At 35.9% G+C, this 23,054-nt stretch overlaps 1 protein-coding gene across 1 annotated transcript in view; it reads left to right on the top strand.

Moving 5' to 3' along the window:
* Positions 1-23,054, top strand: part of Ercc6l2 (ERCC excision repair 6 like 2) — a 106,234-nt gene that overhangs the window by 63,747 nt on the left and 19,433 nt on the right. Inside the window, exons 12-15 of the mRNA XM_048800349.1 lie at positions 5,801-5,953; positions 7,678-7,758; positions 9,282-10,449; positions 15,320-15,474. Coding sequence (XP_048656306.1) covers positions 5,801-5,953; positions 7,678-7,758; positions 9,282-10,449; positions 15,320-15,474 — 1,557 coding nt within the window. The remainder of the gene's footprint in view (positions 1-5,800; positions 5,954-7,677; positions 7,759-9,281; positions 10,450-15,319; positions 15,475-23,054) is intronic.

Below are 23,054 nucleotides of genomic sequence, written 5' to 3'. Positions count from 1 at the left end.
TCCTTATAAGAAAGAAGAGTAAAACGGAACACAGGCAGGAGGGAGAAGGCAGTGTAACCAGAGGCAGGCACTAGAGAGATGCAGCCTCCACCTGAGGAATGTGGCAGCCTGCAGAGGCTGGAAGAGGCACGATATGTACCTGGAGCCCCGCTGGAGCACAGCTCTGTCAGCACTCTCGCTTCTGCTCAGGGGTCTTGACTTCAGACCTCTGGCCTCAGAATCGTGAAAGAATAAGTTTCTATTATTTAAGGGCATTGAGTTTATGATCATTTGTAGCAGGAGCCATAAGAAACTAATACAGGTAGGAAGAAGAAAAAGAAGAGGGGAGGGGGAAGGGAGGGGAAATAAACAGAGAAAACAGAATTAATAGAAGAAGAGACTTTGAGAGAAATATAAATAATATCTCCAAAGGGTAAGTGAGGTTATAGGGTCCCAGAAACAAGAATAGGATACCAGAAAAAGAATCCACTAGAGAGATTCAGAAAATGAAAAACTCCAGACCTATAACGCAGAGCAGCAGGCAGATTGTCCATCTAAAACTAAAAGCTAAATAGTAGTTCTAGACTATACAGCAAAGAGACAAAGATAGAGCATAGGTAACAAAAGTGAGGAGATGCAACGACTAGATCCAGAAGTTGAACATCAGTCTTAGAGTTAAGAGGAGAAGAGAGGGAAAGACAGGAAACCCTAAAAAGGGACTGGGGCTAGGACTGGGACTGGGGCTGGGACTCTGTGGTAGAGCTCTTGCCTTGCATGTCTGAGGCACTGGGTTCCGTCCTCAGCACCACATAAAAATAAAGATATTGTGTTTGTCTACCTATATCTAAAAATATAATTTTTAAAAAAGGTAAGAAACATGAAAAAGTGGAAAACGAGAATCTGGATTCTGTGGGCCCAGCAAGTTCTAAATAGAATGAATGGACATGGATTTGCATTTACACCGTCTCTCTGTAAGCATGAAACACTCAAAGAGAAATTGAAAAATTCTTAAAATTTCCAGAGGCAAACTTATATGGAGGAAAAAAAATCATCAAAAAAATCATTAGTTCTCTATTTAATTCTAGTATTATAAACACTAGAATTAAATAGAGAACTAAATTCTTATTAGCGGTACTGGCTACTTAGAGGCAATAATTCAAGTGAGGGAAAATGATAGCTTTATATCGTGCAAAGAAATTGAATTTTTAATTTGGAACTTTCCCACAAAGAAAGATCCTAGTCCAGATGACTAGAGGGCTGGATTCTTTGAAACATCTAATATTCTTTGTGAAAACAGAGGAGGGAATGCTTTCAACTTATTTTAGAAAGAAGACTTCTGACATCAAAACTAGACAAAGGCATTGCAGGAACAGAAAATTACAGACCACTGCCTCCCAGGAACACAAACACAGCATCTTTCACAAAGCCTCCAAGAGAGGAATTGGATACTAATCTCACAGACAAGGGAGGCAGAAACAGGAGCCGTATGGCTGCAAGGAAGGACCAATACCCAGAACCTTCCAAGAGGCCCAGACATCTTGATTTCCAACTTCAAGCCTCCAGAACTGAGAGAGAATAAATTTCTGTTGTTCTTAGCTCTCAGTTTATAGCACTTTATGACAGCCAGTGCACTAAGAAACTAACACAGTCTCTAAGGCAAATCTTGTAAGGTTGACTACATGTTTGTATGAAATTTCTGTATGGCACAGGAACTGAAAACCAAATGAGAAGAGAGACGAGGATGGAATTTTGTCATATGTAAAGTTCGAACAGCATCTACAAAATATTAAAATTTCAAGGGGCTGGGATTGTGGCTCAGTAATAGAACACTCATCTCGTGTGTGAGGCACTGGGTTCAATCCTCAGCACCACATAAAAATAAATAAATAAAGGTATTACGTCCATCTACAACTAAAAGAATATTTTTTTAAAAAATTTTCCAAAACCCATAAAATGACTATAAGTAGGCATTTCTCTGAAGAAAAAATACAAGTAGTTATAATGCTCATGTGGAACACTAACCACACACCTAAAGAAGCAAAATAAAATATTATCATGTCCTAAACATTCTACATTTTTAAATTATGGTTTTGTTTTGAGGGTTGCTGGACAGAGTGCTGATGCTGTTGGAATACTCACATACTGTTGCTGAGAATACAACTCATTACACTTATTTTAGAGGCTAACCTGACAAAAATGCTCAGAAAGCGTTGACAAGGATTCATATTCAGCACTGTTAGTGTTTGTTTAAGAATAAAAAAGGAAACAGCTTGAGTGTCCAACAATAAAGGAATGATAACAAAAATTCCAGTAGACCCAGGGGCTGGGTTGTGGCCCAGCAGTAGAGCACTTGCCTCACACGTGCGAGTCCCTGGGTTCGATCCTCAGCACCACATAAAAATAAACAAGTGAAATAAAGGTGTTGTGTCCAACTACAACTAAAAAATAAAATATTAAAAAAAAATTCTAGTAGACCCAAATCACAGACGACTCTGCAACAGAAGAAGAAGAAGGAAAAAAAGAAAAAAAAAGACTGTAAGATGTCAAGTCATATGCAATGATGTGACAGCATCTCTGAGACATTGTTACGTAGGTCAAAAAAGCAACTTGCAGGACAATATATGCAGGTATCAATAGTATCTATGCATTATACTATTTTAATATGGTTATAGAAATAGCTGTAACTACATTGAAAGAGATCTAGAGAGTTACACCTGGCATTAGGACTCTAGTAAGGGGATCTGTGTTGTTCAAGAAGGACTTTGACTTTGATGTCTTTGTTGTTGTTGTTGTTTTGCATCTGGTTGTGATAATGCATTCAGATATTTTATACTTTTTTAAAAATGAAAACATCACTTATATAGCAACTGTACTTCTTCAGGTTTGAAGCATTATATGCTTTCTAAATTTGCCATTCAGAAATTCATCTCGTTATTAAAAATGTATTTGCAGAAACAGCACAAAGAACCCCCAAACTTCACCGTAATCCCCCAGTTGGTAATATTTTACATATTTGCTTTCTCTTTCTCTTAAATCTTATCTTTTATCTTTTTCTGACCTACCTGAGAGAAAGTCACAGACTTTATCTCCAGTGTATATTTCCTCAAAAGCAAGTTACTCTCCTATTAGAAGAACATATAAAAATGGCTTTATGCATTAAGAACAGTTTTACATATTTTTGTACAACTCACCCCTCTTCATTTCAGTTACCCAGATCACTGACATTGTTGCATCATTACTTTGTAACCCTTAGGACCTGTTTAGTTTTCCCAGCTCTCCCCAGATGTCCCCTTTTCCCTTTCTGGTTTATGATGCAATCCAGGATCACGGTTACATTTTTACTCAGGTGTTTTCTTGCCTTTCATGACGACAGTTTCAGACAGGAAGCCTTTCCTTGTGTGGGATGTCCCTTGACCTAGCTGGATCCATTAGCTTCTTCTTGTCCAGACTCAAGCCAGGAATCTTGGCAGGAATGCCACAGACAGGATGCCGTGCCTTCTCATCACATCAGTCAGAAGGCACAGCGTGGTGACCTGTGGGTTTCTCCACTGCACAGTGATCACTGTTACCATTTTAATTGATAAGTAGTTCATGGGGAGGTCTCCAGAATCACACCAATATCCCATCTATGTGTTCATCAGCCTTTGTGTTCGTTTCTGCCTGAGTCAGCTGCCACTATGATGTAAGCCAGGTGTGATTTCTCTATTTCCATTATTCTTTCAGTTTTGTTCTTTGGCATTCTGCCATTAAAAAAGTTTCCCCTTCTATATATTTATTTAATCTGTGTAGATTCATGGGTTTCTATTTTAGTAACAATTTTCAACCCATTGAATTTTGCTATTTACTTTGATCTTCAAATCATCTTGTGTCTAGCCAATGGGAATTCGTTGAAAGAAGCTTCTGTGTCATTTGACATGTCCCTGTCATTCTTTTTGCATACATTTACTGTGATAGGCTGATAATGGTCCCCCAAAGATGTCTACTTCCTAATCTCCTGATCCCTGTGGATTTGGGGGTGGTCCCAGTGTAATCACGAGGAGACAGTAGGGTCAGAGATAGCAGAGAGGGAGATGTGAAGGCAGAAGCAGGGGACCAGATGACACAGATGATACAGCAAAGCTGCTGGCTTTGAAAATGAAAGAAGGGTCCTTGAACTTCTTAACATGAGCACATCCTTTTAACTTTTTTCTTGCATATCTTGTCTGTGGTCATGATGAAATCCAAGCATTTTATGACCTTATGTGAATTTTTCTTATGCTAGAATCTAAGCTACATTTTCTAGTTGTGGTTTTTTTTCCCTTACCCTCTTGAATTCTACAATGATATTTTTATGGTTAGCCTACTGAAGGAAAAACCTGATTTTTACTTGTACTGAAGCCACTTTGGAAAACTTAAAGTTTAAATGTAAAATAATGTACTTTTAATAAATTTTGTGACTAAACCTTTGCTAGGAAAATTACAAAGACTCAGGGCTTGCAGCTTCTCTTAGTAATTGTAGTTTGTAGACCTACAGTCCAACAATGTCAGGGTTAAAGGTAGAGTCAGCAGCAAGGGTAAAAGAGACAGCTGGTCATTAGTCTTATCAATTGCTATTGTGAATCTGTATTCCGAGGATTGTAGCTCCCATTTCTGGGCCATTGTTACTGAACTGATCAAGTTGATATGTTGATTTATAACTTTTTAAACTAAAATCATAAGGCCTTGTTTAAAAGAGCAATCCTCTATGTGAGAAATTGTTGAGAGTATCAATTTTCAATTCAGCTAAACCCATGTACAAATTCTAGCAATGACACCTTGCTGACACCCCTAGGCAAATCAATTTCTCTAAACTTAAGTTGCTTTATTTATAAAATAGAGAAATTCTACATTTGTTACTTCTAAAATGGAGATAATATCTTATGAAGTTATAGAGGTTATATATGAGAGAATGTAAAACAAAATGCTGTAGACGTAGGAAGTGTTCAATAAATGGTGAGTCTTACAAGAATTTTAGTTGTCTAGAATAACATGACAGTGCAGATCAGCTCCGACAATAATGAAAGTTAAGCATCACTTCTTACTAATTCCTCCATCCCTAAACTGAAGTTAATTTCCATTCTGTACATTTTTTAATTTGTTTCTTCCAAGATACTTTTAAGGTATACATGGGATTAATCAGGTTGTATTTTAAGTTTACATATTTACATAACATTTAGTAAAATATCCAGCATATAGTGCACATGAATATTGATCCTAAAATGGTAAATGTCCTTAAGGACCCTATGTCAGTGTTCTTTCTGTATTCGACATTGTTTTCTGCAACAGTGATAGAGGTTTGGCTGTTAGTTGACAATGTAATCATGATACAATCAGTTGGACACAAATGGTTATTGTATTACTTTGGATTATAATTTAATTTTAGTGACACAGTGATTACTTCTCTCAGTTTTAATAGTCTCTGTTTGAAATGAATTTAAAAGGTAAAAATATATTGAAGTGTATGTTTTTATTAAACATTCATGTCAGGTGGATATATTACATAAATATGTGATTTTGACTCACTTCTTAGAAAACAGATAAAAGAGGAAATGTAAGATCTCTGCTTCAATCAGACTGGCCAATTATTATTCTCTCACCAAAATGGCAACATCTGCCAGGGAAATTGAAAAAAAATTCCCTCCCTAAGGAGATTCCAAGATTCCACCTGCTCTAGCTAATGCTGTATATATATATATATATATATATATATATGGAATGCCAGGAAGTTCTGACATATTGTTGGAGCAAATACTTCAAAAACATCTTGCATTTTTTGTTGTTATTGTTCTTGTTGTTGTTCTAGCAACTTCACTGTGTGGTAGTTGGAAGTGAAAATGCCAAGCGATATTTTGAAGCAGTTCAAGGATCAAAAGAGCATCGAGGAGAACTTTTTGGGACCTATAATCTCTTCAGACTAAGACCCCAAGGATCTTGTCTTACGAGGGACATCTTGGAGGTGTGAAATTATTCTTTGACCCTTTCAATAATATTTTAATTACAGTTTTATCCCACAGGAAACTTGAAATACAATTGGTGCATTTTCAGAGAAACTTTTGGTTTTTCCTTATCAAAAATACCGATGTTTAGAATTTCTACTTTTAGAGAAGTAGGAAATAAACTGGTATACCTCTAGACAAAGATTTTCTCATGCATAGTTGTAAATAATGCACACACAAACACACACACACACACATACAAATATATGTTTGAGATAGTGTGATTCCAAAGGCCATTTCAGACAGGCAGAGAGATGTTTGTTATTTTGAAAGCAGCTGCTTACGAGACAAGAACTAATAAAATAAAATAAAATCCCGAATAAACAGAACTATAAAATATGTTTTGATTAGAAGTTACCACATACTCCTTGAGATGTACTCTGTTGTCTCATGGAGATTTTTGTTTTCTGTTCCCAATAAAAATTCCACACCAATATTTCAAACTCTCCCAGTTATGTTCATCCTCTGCATACAGATGTTTCTTATTCTTCAAATGAGATACCTACTTAAAAACTAAGTTTTTTAATATGCTGGAGTACTAAGGATATTAGTCTATTTTCTAATTAATGTTAATATGGGTATCATAAAGTCTTTCTGAGTCTTCTTTTTTAATCTCCTTACTACATCGATGAGGAAGTTGAATCTCAGAGAATTTCAGGACTTTGTAGTAAAATCTTAATGTATTCATTTAGTCAGTACCATAAAGTTTAAGGAAAAATTGGTTCTTGTCCTTGAGGTACTTTGACTATCTTGATGAAAGGTGGAAGAGATTGTTTACATAATGAATAAATAATATAAGTCACTATACATTGAGCAAGTTCAGTGGTAGTTCAAAAGGATCACTGGTGAACCTGGGACCATTGTACACACCTGTAATCCCAGAGACACAGAAGTCTGAGGCAGGAAGATTATTGAGTTCAAGGCCAACCTGGGGAACATAGACCCTGTCTCAAAATAAAAAGCAAAAAGGATTGGGGATGTAGCTCACTAGTAGAGCACTGAGTTCAATCCCCAAGACACCCCCCCTCCAAAAAAAAGATCCACTGTGGATAAAAAAAGAAGTTATATATTAATTGTATCCTGCAAGTCCCAAATGTAGGAGGGGGCACAGGGAAATATACCAAATGCTTTAAAGTGCAAATACTTTCCAAAAAGCCTGTTATATAATTAAGGTAGTTTTTTAGTTTCATATTAGGATGACCTTTTCATTTTGATGTCTCATACACATAAATGCTAATAAATATTTTTTAATAAATATGACCAGTAAATATAATATACTAGTTGTATCATGTTCCCAGTGCTCGACACTGTGGTGTTTGACATGTTGCCAGTATGTTCCTTACTATAATTATTATGTAGGAATGGCAATTACAGTTATGATTCTGGGGTAACTTTTTTTTCCCCTCCTCCCGACTAATAATACTTTTAATGGCATTCACTGTAAAGTATTATTAGTTTTCTGCTTCTGAAAAAGTAAACTGCTAGAGTATTTTAAAATGTTATATTACACTGAATATTGGTTCTTTAATTAGTAAATTGAAAGTAGCATTAAGAGTGCTAAAGCAAGTTGCATTTTTTTCCTGCCCTAGCTTGAAGATTTAACTTGTCATTGCTGTTGTTTATTTGGTTGTTTTTACCCCTTATTTTACACAGCTATTTACTTTCTTTTTTGCTGATATTCCAGAGAGAAGGCCAAGTGGAAGCAGGAATCATGACTGCCACAACATGGTTGAAAGAGAGACCTCCAGCACACAACCCAGAAACGGTAGGCAGTGTTGAGTCTGTAGCCCCCTACACCTAGAAAACATGTACTGTGACAATTTTAAATTTCATTTCCTTTTCCTTCCATTTTTCATCACATTAAAAAACACAGTTTTTTTGGTTTTGTTTTATTTTTAATATTAAGGACATTAAGTCAGAGAACTGCCAGTTAAATTTATAATTTAAGCTGATTTGATATTGTGTCTTAAAGTTAACAAATTCAGGAGCCATCATCAGACATATACATCTAAACTGGAATTTTAACTAAACTAAGTTAAATCCAAAATTAAGTGTACTGTGTAAGTGACCAACCCAATCCAAATAAATAATTTTTACTGAATAGCATATTAAATGGAAAAATAGCCATCAATGTGTGTTTGATTATTAAATCCAAATATCAAAATCATTCTTTAAATCAGAACATATTTGATTTGATTTGAGTCTTTGATCTTGTGATCTTATTAGTAGTATCTTATCTCACATAACACAAAAATCTGTATTTTCATCAAAAGGCTTTTTGAGAGGTAAAAATTATATGTGAAAAGGGAAAATTTTTATGTCATTGTTGCTAATTTATTCTTGTTTGTTTTTACAGGTTTAACCATGAGTTTTTATCAGCCCAGTAATCTACCTGAACAAAAGTTATCTGCCCAAAGTTAATTCTCTCCCAGTAAATTAGGGTGAATATTTTTTTAAATTTAAAGACCTGTGAAGCTGGGCATATGGCTTGGGAGGCTGAGGCAGGAGGATCACAAGTCAGCCTCAGCAAAAGTGAGGTGCTGAGCAACTCAGTGAGACCCTGTCTCTAATACAAAAAAGGGCTAGGGATGTAGCTCAGTGGTCAAGTGTCCCTGAGTTCAATCCCCAGTACCAAATACATACATACATATATGAATATCAAATATTAGCAGAAGTATCACTGGATAATACTTTCCCCAAATCACTTACTTCTCAGTTTTAGGAGACTGAGATGTCTGACTAATTCTGATTAAAGTAGAAAAAATTAAATATTGGATTTAAATTTGTTGTAGATTTTACTCTAAAACTTTCTCAATTTTAATGATCTTACTGGACCTTATTTATTATCTTATTTTAACAACTTGAACCATTTTGCAGTTGTGAATTCTTTATCTGTAAGGTTTTTTTTCTTAAAGCATGATTGGAAGAATCTGCTGGACCTCAGTAAACCCCAGTAATTTTTAAACAATGAGTTATGTGCTTTTACCTTTTGAGGCTAGAATTGTGAGTCCCTGTATGTTAGAAGCTGAGCACACCACTCTGTTTTCCTTAAAAATGATTTGATCACATGATACTCTAGTTTAAACTTTTATTTATTTTGGAAAGTTTAATACTTGGAAAGAGAAAAGACTGTACTAGACCATAATATTAAATCCTTTACATTTGTTTATTAAATGTTACACTTTTTTAAAATGCCAAGTTGCGTACTTATACCGAAATTATCTGGCAAACTTAATTTCCTTCCAGTGCAATAGCTTGTGTATCATTATGTTGTCATTTTATCTATAGCCCAGGGAGCCTGATTGTCAAGAACCCAGAGGGCAAGACCCACCTGCAGACCCACTGGCAGTGGACGTCTGTGATCTCTGCAGTGACTTTAGTGATGACGAGTCAGTGAGAGCCTCAAGAATAAAGACTTCTAACGGCAAAGCATCTGACGCAAGCAAAGCTGCAGGTTCTTCAGGGCAGCTGACCTTACTCCAGTGTGGCTTCTCTAAACTGTTGGAGGCAAAGTGTACAGCAGTTAAAGATGGCAAGGGAAATACTGCATCTGGTGGTGAAAGTTCTGATGAGCAGCCCATTTGCCTTCCAGCAGAAGCCAAAGATGCTGGTTGTCAGAAAACTCAGGACACTGTTGGTACTTCAGAACACAAGACATTAGATAAAATCCTAAATTCAAATGAGAAACGTGTTTTTGATAAAAGTGAGAAACTATTAGAACAGAATGCTTCTTCTGAGTCTGATGTTGAAAAAAACTCTTCACATCTGGTGGGACGTCATTGCAATATACAGAATGGCACAGAATCAGAAGATAGTGATGTCATCTTTCCCACACAATATGCAACTCCACGATTCCCTAACAATCGAGTAAGGAGTAAGCAACTCTTAGATGAATCTGAAGATTCTGAAACAGAAAACCCTGTAAAAATAAGAAACAATGGTGATGGTGAAGAGACTAATGACAGAAGACATGGACTCATTTCAAAAAATTTGAATCCTGAGAACAGGACCCTGAAACCTATTATGAAAAGCCAAGACACTGGTGATATTAGTGACGAATCTGATGACATTGAAATGTACCCCAAGATGAGGGTAAGAAAACAAAGATCTACTAGTCGATTGAGGCTTAAGAGGAAAAAGGAAAACAAAAGACAACTTTACAATTTTCCTAAAACAATGAAGAAAACAAACCAATTGTGTGCAACAGATGAGGGTAGTAACTCTCAAATTATTGATGACTTTTCATCATCAGATGACAGTATATCTGTCAGCCACTTCAGTGGCTCTAAACAGAGCCATACAGCAAAAACTATAAAAGACAAAATCAGTTTCTCTGCAAAATTGCCTAGGCATCATAAGAAAATTAACACTTTTATACCAAGAAAACCAATGAAATTTTCAAATGAGAAAGTTGCCAATCAAGAGCAGATGTATGAATCAATGGATAAACTTTTAGGTAACTTCAGACACATTTTGAGGTTTTTTTTTCTTTAAATAATTGTTTTGCTCAATCAAACAGTTCTGTAAGAGGTTATTGAATTAAAAGTAGCTCTAAAAAACAGGATGCTACACTGAGACACAAATAAGGAAGCAGGTGGGTGGCAGGATTAAGGGAAGACCACCTACCTGGAAACAGAGAGCTTTGCCATCTACCTCAGGACCCCCTCTATGTGCCCCATCCTAATCACAGCCTTTCTGCTCCATAAACATCAATTATTCTGACTTTAATAGTAATTATTTACAAATTTAGTAATTCCTACAAATTATCTGTTGCAGAACCTGGGCCATCTGTCAAGTTTTCCTCCATCTTCATTTTGTTGAATGTACATACTCAGTGCACTTGGGCTTGGTCCTCTGCAAATGAGCAGTTGGCTCCCAAGACTATGTCAAGCCTAGGTTCATTGCCTTCAGCAAGACAAGAGTTAAATGTTTGGCAGGAAGATAGGAGGCATAGAATGTTGCTTTTCTCTCTGTCTCTGTTATTAGCGACCTTTAATGCTTAATTTCTGTATCTGTTTATTTATTCAGCATAGTAAAATGATATTTTCTGCTCTTCTAATTTCCATTTTTTTTAGAATACTTTTTTAAAGATATACTGTCCCTTATCTACTAATGCTTACCTAATGGTAGAATTTGTATAGGAAAAATGCTTAATTCCTTTATTTGCCAATGTTCAATATAATAAATTGGTTCTATATCAATTAAGACAATCTATTTTTTTTTTTTGTACCAAGGATTGAACCCAGAGGCACTTAACCACTGAGCCACATCCCCAGCCTATTTTGTATTTTATTTTGAGACAGGGTCTCACTAAGTTGCTTAAGGCTTTGCTGAGTTGCTAAGGTTGGCTTTAAACCTGAGATCCTTTTGCCCCAGCCTCCCAAACTGTTGGGATTATGGCGTGCCCCACTGCACCCAATCTTTTCTTTTCATAACATCATTGTAAATTTTCAAGCACAGTTAATGGTCTCAATTTATTGCAATTAATATCATGGTTAAGGCTCTGCTATCCCTTCTTTGGCCAGTTGGAACATTTGACACGAGTATTTTAGTTCCTGAGATCTCAGGCACTAGGATAATCATCTTTGAAAACTTCCTTGTTACCTATTATTACAAGGTGTTCCAAGATCATTTGTACATTTTCTGCCCCAAACCTAGAATCAGTTATTTCTCCAAAAACCTGAATTTCTTTTATAGAGAAAGTGTGTTTCAAGACCACAGTCAGATGCTAGGAATGATTGTTGTTACTACTAGCTTATTTATTATTTCTGGGTCTTTTCAATGATCAAATTAGTTGTATGTATTGTGTTTACACACATACCTTAATATGTCTACATACACATATTTACTTATATCTTTATATGTGTGTATATATGTATATATTTTATGTGTGTATATACATACATACCCATGTTCAATAATGATAAAATACCTCATGAACTTTATATGATACTTCACTTGAGAGTATGGAGCTTCAGCTTATCCTCTTTATTTTATTTGAATACTGTTTCTTCCATATTGATAATTCTGGTTTGGAAGCATACAGGGAATAATTTAATTATAATGTCTCATAAATGCTCATTTGTTTTATCCCATACTACACATCAGTCAAAGAATAAAATTGCAGTACTTGTATGCTCTCCCATTTCTTTCTTGTTTTTTTTTTTCAAGATATAGGAATCTTCTCCCTTTTTTCCCACATTTTTAGTGGTATATTATTATAGTTGTATGTAGTGGTGTTATATATTTTATATATAATATATATTTTATATATAACATATATGTTTGTCCTAGCGTTTTATAAATATATATTATATAAAATATATATTATATATATTTATATATATTATGTACCACTTTCTTCCCATTTCAGAATATTGGGATTGCATTATATACTATCCTTCTACTTCATGTCCTGGTTTATAGTTAAAACTGTAAAGAAGACAGTTAAGATTTCCCCATCAGTCCTATGTGTTTCTATACTTATTCAGTTATCTGAGGCTTGCTTTCTAATAAGTGTTCATGATAATATTTTTGCCTGAGAGTCTTGTGATAACAGTGTGAGTCCTTATACCTAAGAGTCAGTTTTGCTGAATGTAAAAAAAACCCCTGTTTTCTTGAGTGTTTTAAATATGTTTACTTCATCTTCTGGTGTAAAAATGTTGTGTCGCTTGTATTTTTTCTTTCCTACCTCTTTTTCTGCTCCCTAGATGCCCGGAATTTGGGTGGTTTTTGTTGGTTTGTTTGCCTGTTTGTTTTCTTTTCATGGTCCAGTAATTTTACTAGATTGTGTCTTGGTGTTGGTTATTTGGGTCACTATTCTCACATGCACAGTGTAGCTTCCACTCAATTTTTATGGAAAGCTTTCTTGTTCTAGTGTTACTTGTGCTTTGTCCTGTTGGTTTGCTTTGGCCTTCTTTAAGGCCTCCTGTTATTCACTTGTTCAATCTTCTTTGCCTACCTTCAGAATTTGTTTCAGTCTCTTTTATCTTTTTGCTTTGTTTATTTCAGCTTTTTCCTTTAAAAAATTCTATTTATATAAAGACATTATCTATTATATTTATTTCCTCTTATATTCCTTCTAAGTTTATTCTTCATCTCTGAAATAATATTTAAAAATATGTAAGTCTTTCTTGAGTTCACTCATTTCTGAGGTATAATTCTGATTTGTGTTGTTGATAAATGTCACTTTCATGTTTTTAAAGTCTCTTACCTCATTTTGAAGCTGATTATGGTTTTAATCTGTGTAGTGAGATGTTTCTGAGATGTTTTCATAGTAGAAATATTATTGTCTATTCTCTTTCTCTTAATAATTTTTGAAACTTGACTCCGATGTTTTTCTCTTGCTCATTTTTTATATGAAATTGTCTCTCCTGCTTAATGCCTGTCCTGCTCATCTCGAGTCCCTGCCTTCAGTTTCTCCTCTTCTGTTCTGGCCTGGGCAGGGCCATGGTGGGTCAGTACTACGGCTTCAGGAGGATAGTGCCTCCAGTCCCCTGGGGTCTTTTTACTGCAAGCCCCGGGAACCTGCTCAACTCTGGCCAGTGGAATACCTTCTCAGACTCAGCTGCCGACCTCAAGTTGACTGGCTGTGCTTTCCAAGAAGTACCTGTTGGCAATCCTGGGTCACCTGTTCTTAGGTCTGCCAGATCCACCTGTTGCTTGCATCCTTCTTCAGTCTTTGATGCTATGCAGAACTCATAGCTTTGGTTGTTTCTACCTGCTTGTATTTTAGGGCTTATAGGGATATCTTGTCATCTAATTTTGTTAGGATGTTGTTCAAGAACATGGCTTGGTTTTTCTTTTAGTGCTGTCTGTTTTCATGAGGGAAATCAGCGGTTGAAAAATTACATCCTTGCCACTAGCCTCTGCCCAAAATCTGTTTAGTGATTTTAAGAGTTAGCATCACTTTTACAAGCATCTTACTTAATAAATACAACAAAAAAAGTAAAAGGAGCTGATTTAAAAGCAGGAATATTTTCCTGTAGAAACCTTGGTTTTTTTTTTTTTTTTTAACCCATTAAGCTTTCTTTTATGGTTAATGGTCTCATTGAAGGATCCTTATGATATATATTTTGTAACTAAGTACTGGATTATGCTTAGGTTTGTGTGTAACAGAAGCTTTTTTTTTAATAGTTGCTTTTTTTTTTAACTGTGAAAGTTGTCAGTAGTTAGTGTGTAACAAACCTCGTTTTCATTAATGCATAAAGTTTGTCATCAAAATTAAGAAAAATCTGGGGCTGGAGTTGTGGCTCAGTGGTAGAGTGCTTACGTAGCACATGTGAGGCACGGGGTTCAAGCCTCAGAACCAAATAAAGATAAATAAAATGAAGATATTGTGTCCATCAAAACTAAAAAAAAAAAAAGAAAAATCCGAGTAAATTTTCTATTAGAAGAATAATTTTGAAACTACCATACTTGCTACCTGGGGTATTTAAATTTAAGGGAAATGTTTTCCTAATACTCTTTCAATCATAATTTGTAACAGCATCTTGTGTTGCATGATTGGCAGTTTCTGGTTAAGAGGGGTTCAGGGCTGAAACAGCACAAGTGTTGGAGGTCATAATTGAGGTTCATTGCCAGAGCTGTTTGAGGGAGCTTTTACAGGCCTCAGTTCTAGCCTTCTCTTTTATGACCACAATTTAAAAATAAATTATAGGTGCCTAGAAGCAAAGCAATAAAAAAATTTAGCCATTTTTTAAACCTCTTTCAGATAAAAGCCATGAGTTAACTTTTTTCATTTCCTAAAAAGCTCCCATCTTGACATTCTCTGGGCATATGTACAAAAAAGACAAAATACAAACAATAAAACTGAGCAAAGCCAACCAAACGAAACTCCCTGGTCATAAACCCCATGCTCCCATTCCATCACTGTAATCAAGTACATGTTTAAAGGAACAGATAAGGCTAGCGCCACTCCTTCAATTACTAAACAACTTTTTGAAACTAACCAAGATGACAAATTCATAGCAAAAACCTTTGACTATGACTTTCTTGTGCCCAAAATCCCCTTTTCAGGTCTAAATTTTAAAATTCTTACCTGGTCTCAGCAGTTCTCATATTTATGGTAAGGAACCGGGGGTGGGGGTTATTTTCATGATAATCTAGACCAACACGTTTGAACTCAAACTCTTCGGGGGTTTTTGTTTGTTTTGTTTTTTTAAGAATATTTCAGGGTTAACATAATTCCATGTTTTTTCTTCAGGAGTAAAAATTCAGCAAAGCATAACCTATTTTTGACATGATTCTGATAATTTTTAAGGTGTGCATGGATCAATTTTCCTTTGTGATGATAAATCACCTAGTGAACATCAGTTATCTCCTAGGTGGTGTTCAGGAAGTGGCTTATATTCACTCAAACCAGCATGTGATAGGATCCAGCAAAGCTGAGAATCATATGAGCCGGTGGGCAGCGCGTGACGTGTTTGAGTTGAAGCAGTTTTCCCAGCTTCCTGCTAACATAGCTATTTGCAGTTCTGAGGTAAGAAAAATATGGGGTATATCACTTACCCTGTATTATAAATTAGTTTTTATCTCATTTTTCACAGAAATTCTCAATAGGATCTTCTAGCACTTCCTCAAAAGTTCTGCTAAAACTCTAAGTAACATACAAGTAAGTATAAAAAACAAAATACCATTTGGGGAACTATAGTCACTGAAAATGTTTTGGATTAAATGATAAATCTTAACCTAAAAATGCCTAATAATATTGTGTTGCTTAATAGTTTTTCTCAAAATAAAAAAATTCCTATCTTCCAAAAATTCAAGAGTCTGAGGGGATCATGCAGTTAAATCAGAACCAACTGTCTGTGTTCATTTGGAAAGAGTGTATGATAGAGGCTGGGGATGTAGCTCAGTGGGTAGAGTGCTTGCCTCATATGCACAAGGCCCAAGGTTCAATCCCCAGCACCACCACCAAAAAAAAAAAAAAAAAAGTATATGATTAGATTTCCTCAAAAATTTTTCATATAAAATGAAGACACTCATAAAAAGGTAACTTCATGTAGAATTTGTTTTTAGCAAAAGGATTTTTATAATGTTAAAAGTAATAAATACTTTCTACAGGCTCTTTCCACTTGGCATTGCCATTGTATGGAAATAAATAATTATGTAAATGTGGTATTTTTTGTTTATTCATAGTCACTTTTACCAAAGGTTTTTAAAATATTATGTTTCTTTGGTGTATTATTCCTTATTAATTTCTGACAGTTAAGTGTCTGAAGTGCAGTTCTACTATTACTTTATGAGTGAGAGTAAAGAGTACATACTATATATAACAGTGATATTTTAACTTAGTATTACTTTTTTTGTTCTAATTAGTTATACATGACAGTAGAATACATTTTGACACATCATACATAAAAGTATAACTTCTCATTCTTCTGGTTGCACATGATATAGAATCATACCAGTCATGTTATCATATGTGTACATAAGGGTAATAATGTCTGATTCATTCTACTATCCTTCTTCCTGCCCCCATACCACCTCCCCTCCATTCACTCCCCTCTGCCTAATCCAAAGTACCTCCATTCTTCCCTAGCCACCCCCTTGTTGTGAATTAGCATCTTCATATCAGGGAAAACATTAGGCCTTTGGTTTTTTTGGGATTGGCTTATTTCGCTTAGCATCAGCTCCATCCATTTAACTGCAAATGCCATTGTTTCATTCTTCTTTCAAACTGAGTAATATTCCATTGTGTATATATACCACATTTTCTTTATCCATTCATCTGTTGAAGGGCACCTAGGTTGGTTTCATAGCTCAGATATTGTGAGTTGAGCTGCTATAAACATTGATGTGGCATCATTACTATAGTATGCTGATTTTAAGTCCTTTGGGTATAAACCAAGGAGTGGGATAGCTGGGTCAAATATTGGTTCCATTTCAAGTTTTCTGAGGAATCGCCATACTGCTTTTCAGAATGGTTGCACGAATTTGCAATCCCACCAGCAACCTATGAGTATATATTTTTCCCCCACATCCTCACCAACATTATTGTTGCTTGTATTCTTGATAATTGCCATTCTGATTGGAGTGAGATGAAATCTTAGAGTAGTATTGATTTGCATTTCTCTTAATTGCTAGAAATGTTGAACATTTTTCATATATTTGTTGATTGATTGTATTTCTTCTGTGATGTGTCTGTTCAGTTCCTTAGTCCATTTATTGATTGGGTTATTTGGTTTTTTGGTGTTGCAGGAGAATATCCCTCTGAAACTTCAAGCTCTCTTCTTTTATTTGTACCACATCTGGTTCAACAAAGGATTTGAATTGTCTTAACAATAAAAACAGAATATAAAGTGAAATTCAACACCAGAGAAAATATAAACTAAACTGAAAGTTCAAACCTCAGAGAAAGTTGAGATACCGATATGGCCAGAATATTCTACCCAGATATTTTATTAACATGACAAATTTAAGTTTTCTTATAGACAAAACAAAGGAAGCAAATTGGCTCTTTAGTGATTACTCAGTTGGAAATGTGTGTGGGCAGTTTGGGTGGTCATGGTGACTACATGCCCCACCTGGCAATCGTGTCAGCAGGCCAGATATACTAATAGCTGTCCTGGGTAGGGTGGGCGGTGGGTGCAGAGCAATCCCATATGCAAAGAACTGTGCTGCCCCAAATGCCATAACACCCTGCTGAGAAACACTGATCCTTGTCCTTTTTTTTTTTTTAAAGAGAGAGAGAGAATTTTATTATTTATTTTTTAGTTTTTGGCAGACACAACATCTTTGTTTTGTATGTGGTGCTGAGGATCGAACCCGGGCCGCACACATGCCAGGCGAGCGCGCTACCGCTTGAGCCACATCCCCAGACCCTGATCCTTGTCCTTAAGGGGGAAAAATATAACAAATTTTCTAGCAAGAGCAAAGTTTTTCCTAGCATTTAATTTGAAGGGAACTTGTCACCTGAGGTTTTAAATGGAAACCACTAAAGGATCTAGGGAAGAGTTGGTTACCTTACAATAGCCTTAGAATAAATGTAATAATGGAATTGGAAAGGCTGTGTCTTTTAGCATATTTCAAAGTAATACAGAGACCCATTGCCAGAATACAGCTCATGAAAGCTTTCATGACCTGAGTGGGCTGCTTGAGATTCTCATTTGATCTACGGACAACACTACAGACAGCATTTCTACAATGTGACTACCTTGTAGGAAATGTTGAACATTTTTATATTTTATTTTATATTTTAATACAAATATTTAATACAATAATTATTTTATATTTTAATACAAAAATGTATTAGGCTCTCCAGAAATTTGCTTTTTTAAGATGTAGAGTATATCAGAATCTTCAGAGTTTACTTTTGATTAGGGTGTTTGGTTTTTTTTTTCAACCATGCCCTTTTCCCAAACAAATTGTAATGTAAAAAGTCAGATAATTTGGCAATCCCTGTAGAGTAAATGTTAATGAAATAATTTTCTAGGCGTTGGTCATTAGCTTATCTAAATATTTCTCAGAGAAGAAATTTATAGGCATATAATTCTCCCCAAAATGCAGACCCTAGATCTAGAAACAATAAACAGTCCCTTTGGAACCTCCTTAAGGAAATTGTAAAAACAGAAATACACGTTGCCTCTAACACTTTTCAATCTCAACATTTTTGAGGGGGACAGAACAATATCAGCAGAAATCTTGGCCCTTAAAAGTGATTTGCAGAGTGAGGAACATTTGTGACAAGCAAATTGAATATCTACCCATGGGGCTTTGTAGCCTCCCTTCCGAGTCCAGGTATCCCCTCATCACACATACCCCAACTTAGTAGATCTTTTTCCGGGAATTTAAAGAAATGTGTTGTTTAACGTTGAAGTCATGGTAAATGTGAAACATTCAGTGAAGTTTTAAAGCCACTAAGTAGGAGGTTTAATCCATTGCTCGCAGGCCAAGAATAGTCCACATAAACACTCATTCGGTGGTTGACTTCTTTAAGTCAGCACTTGAAACAGTAAAATTCCATTCCAGCATTTCAGTCATCTCACAGAATTTCTGAGAAAAAAGGCGTTCCCAGTCACTGATTTCATCATATCCAGGCAATATTACTTCAACACTCATAGGGGAGGAATCACTGACACATCACTGACTAGGGTTGGAGATATTTATGTCACTCACTGAAGGACTTTGCAGATGGGTGGTAATAATTGAATCTAAAATTTTCAAAAATTTTAAAAATAGTTATGGGGAGGGAGATGCTATAAAGAAAGGAGAAAGGAAATGAAGCAAGAACAAAAGAGATCCAGTCATATGTTAGCACACACCTACAAACCTTTGCTTCTCAAGTCTCCAAAAGACCGTAGACCTTCCACCTACAGTGTAATATCTTTCATCTAGGGCTCAAATCCAGAATCTTTTTGATTACTGAGAATTCTTCTGAGTACTTCATGTCTGTCATCAAAGTTTTATTAAAGAGCTTGTGTTTGAAAAGATCATGTGTGTGCTTGTAGGCATGTGCGGGTGCATGTTTGTGTCTATAGCCAGATTCAGAGGTGCTGCCTCACTTTCTGAGAAAACAAATCAAATCCTATATATTTAGATGAGGCCAACAGATGAACAACAGTGGCCATCATATGCTGGTGTTGTGCTTTCTGAGCAATGCTGTAGTCAAGTCTGAGCCTTTCACTAAGTTGCAGAGGAATATGTATACCAGGTGGAAACCTACCGAAAGAAGACACTGCCACCACAGTGCTAGGTAAACCCTGTGGTCTTCCAGAGCTCTCATTCTTTTCCATGTAATTATTGATAATCAAAATGATAAAAACTATGAACCTACTTTTCAAATTCACCTACTTAGTTAGGAAAGGCCAGAGATACATTATCTTTTCCATGTTTTCTATAACTTATACTTTTATGAATTGATTTCAACTTGTAGAATATTTTATAGATGTCCTAAACTAAAACCTATTTCTCCTAAAATAAATTTCTAATCATACCTTTGTTATTTGATAGTGTGGACAATGCAAAATAACATGCAAAATAAAAATACATTTTGCCTTAAATCATACTTGGGTTTTTGAGAACTGCTCATTTTAAAAGATATGATGACTGGAGGGAAACCCTGTGCTCTTAGCTTTAAGCTCAGACCAAAAAGAAATGTTTTAAGTATTTGAAGGAACTGCTAATACTTTGATTAGAGTTAATTTGTTCTTTTGACATTCGGAAGTATGTCACAAAACTCAACTATACCTGTTTGTGATGTGGTGCCTCCTTTTTTCAATCAACTGCATGTTTTCAACTTAAGTTTACTTAAAGTTTTCTGAAAAGAAATGTACAAAGACAGCATTCAATTACAGATTAATCGCTATGGCAACTGAGATGTGGTGACTGAAGGGGGAGGATGTATTCTGCCCTCAGTTTCCTGCCAGCTGTCATAGTCAACCTCTGCTGCCTGAATCCAAGCCAAAATATAGACTGTGACCAACTCCAAGAAACTATATCTGTATTTTTATAAATTGGTACAAGTATCAGACTATAAAAGAAGACTTAATCCCCTGAATTGGATGACAGACACTTGGCACTCTTGCCAGTGTTTGACAGAGAAATAACGGGTGGCTTTGTAGTAAAACCTGGATTAATAGCAAACCCTTCTTTATGTTATTGCAGTGTGGTGTAAATGAGAGAATAAGCGAGCTGTCGGTCTGGGGTGAAGGCAGCATGGGGGGAGTGCCTTTCTATAACCGGTGCAGGTTTAAGCACTGTTCAGAATACTGTAAATACAAAGTGTTGTGTTAGTAAGAACTTCTCTTTCTTGTATTTGTATTAGATTGGCATTTTGTAGATTACCTAACATGAGGATTTCTGTGAGCTATGGTGGATTTGGGTGCAGTATGTCTATACAGCTTTTGGAGTCAGCAAGAAGGGATGGGCTGTTTACAACTCGAAGACTTTGGGGAGACAGAGCATTCCATTATCCTGGCTTTCAGTGTAATGAATGGTATGATGGTTTAAAGTAATTGTTCACAAGTGACTGATTTATGAAGCAGTCCGGTAAGGAAGGTTTATGGCTTCGGCATGTGACAGAATGAATTCTTACTGGGTGGGATTTCTCACGGTCTCATTTTTTCTTTCTCTAGCTAGATATTAATTTTATGGTCTTTGTATCAGAAAGTTTTTCTTCTAATAATAATTTTAGTGGAGATTAAGTGTTTTAAGATTGTTGCATTATATGCAGGAAATGATGTGACTAGTATTGGCATGAAAAAATCTTTTATGTTGCTGACCCTAGAACTAGGATGGCTCAGAGATGGTGTTCTGTTTCAGAAGATGGCATATTAATTAAGTGAAGAATACCTGTTACTGAGCCAGGGGAAGGAGAACCCCGTGTTGCCAGTGAGTGTGTGCACCTGTGCCCCTCCTAGCTGCCTTCCCCCCAGAGTTCATGGATGCTGTCACTGATGAGCTGCTGTGTGCAAAACACATTCAACTCCTTGTATTATTCAAAATATAGTACAGATTTTCATTATCTCAATGATTGTTGCTTTTCGGCAAGGATGATGACATCCCTACTGTGATAGTCTGCGTACAATGACCTGTCAATGTTTTTGTTGCTGACAGTACCAATAATAGACTGTTTTAAGATATCTTGAAAGATATCTAGTCCAGTTCTCTATAATTTTATACAAGAAGGACTTGCCTTGGACCATGGGTGGCTTCCTGTGAAGAATTCTGTGGAAAACTATGTATTTAAAGGAATTATAAACTAAGTTAACAATGAACTAGATTGACGAAAATCATCTTTGCTTATTAGGAAGTTGTATGTTTCTAACTTCTAGCTGTTTTTTATGCTGATTGTGTAGAAGATAAATTGGCTTCTCAGAACAATTTCTCTGTTTAGAATAATGGGAAGATTCTAAATAGTTTAACAGAATGCTATTTCTTTGGGTAGATGAACAATATAAAGTTTAGAGATATAAGGCCTCATTGAACTGTGATTAAGTCCACCTAGTGACTTAAAGAATGTTAAGCACTTAGCAACCTTTTCAAATTGTACTTTATCCCTCTATGAAAACCGTGGTATCCATTGGACATGGCCACTTAGGGGAACACCTACTGCCTTGCCATCTGAGAGCCCCACCTCCGCACACAGAAGTTCTGAATATTTATAAGATGAGTAAAGCAACGTTGTAAGGTTAGGGAAACACAGCATTTCAGAATCTGAAGGATTCCTGGAGACTATTTAACCCAAGCATTTTATTTTATTTATGTTTAAAATCAAAGACTAGGGGCTGGGGCTGTAGCTCAGTGATAGAGCGCCTGCCTCAAACATGTGAGGCACTGGATTTGATCCTCAGCACCACATAAAAATAAATAAATAAAGATATTTTTAAAAATAAAATAAAAATCAAAGGCTAAATGGCTCCCTCAGGCCACAGGACTTGGCAATGGCAACCCTTGTCATTTTTTAGTCTTCTATCTTATCCTTTTATCTCAGTTCCCTGGATCTCTATTTGGAGATTTCAGATTTACTTTCCCAGTATGACATATCAAGCTTTTAATTTTCTAAGATAACTAGTCTGTGAAGAATTTTCTTCACTTTAGCAGTTAGACAAAAATAAAATAAAACCTAGTGGATTGAATGCATCCTTCCCTTTTGAAAAAGTTTTAAAAACTATTTTAAAAACTATTTCTTAGATAGTTAAACTCTATCTGTGGACTCAAGAAATACAGTGAAACTGTTGGCAATATCTACTTCACCAAAGGTACATTGCCAACTGCATGATTTTTCACCTTTTCCTTTTATTATGGTAGTTAATCTTGGTTGTCAACTTGCCTGAATTGAGAGACAAGAAAAATTGGTAAGGACACTTCTAGGTGTGTCTGTGAAGCTGTCTCCAGAGATGACTGGCATGTGAGTCAGCCCCCTGAGTGGGGAAGACCTGCCCTGAACACAAGTGGTACCTCCCACCCACGGGGCCCTGGGTAGAATGAAAAGGCAGAAGAAGTGGGGGGCTCATAGGCACACTTGCTTGACCCTTCTTGAGTGGGTACATTTTTTGCTGCTGTTGTCATCTGTGGTCATCAGATTCCAAATTCTTTTTTTTTTTTTTTTTTTTTTTT

The sequence above is a fragment of the Marmota marmota genome, unplaced genomic scaffold (genome assembly GCF_001458135.2).
Source record: "Marmota marmota marmota unplaced genomic scaffold, marMar, whole genome shotgun sequence".
NCBI classification, from domain to species: Eukaryota; Metazoa; Chordata; class Mammalia; order Rodentia; family Sciuridae; genus Marmota; species Marmota marmota.
Note: the sequence above shows the minus strand (reverse complement) of the source record. Positions and strands in the feature narration are given on the sequence as shown.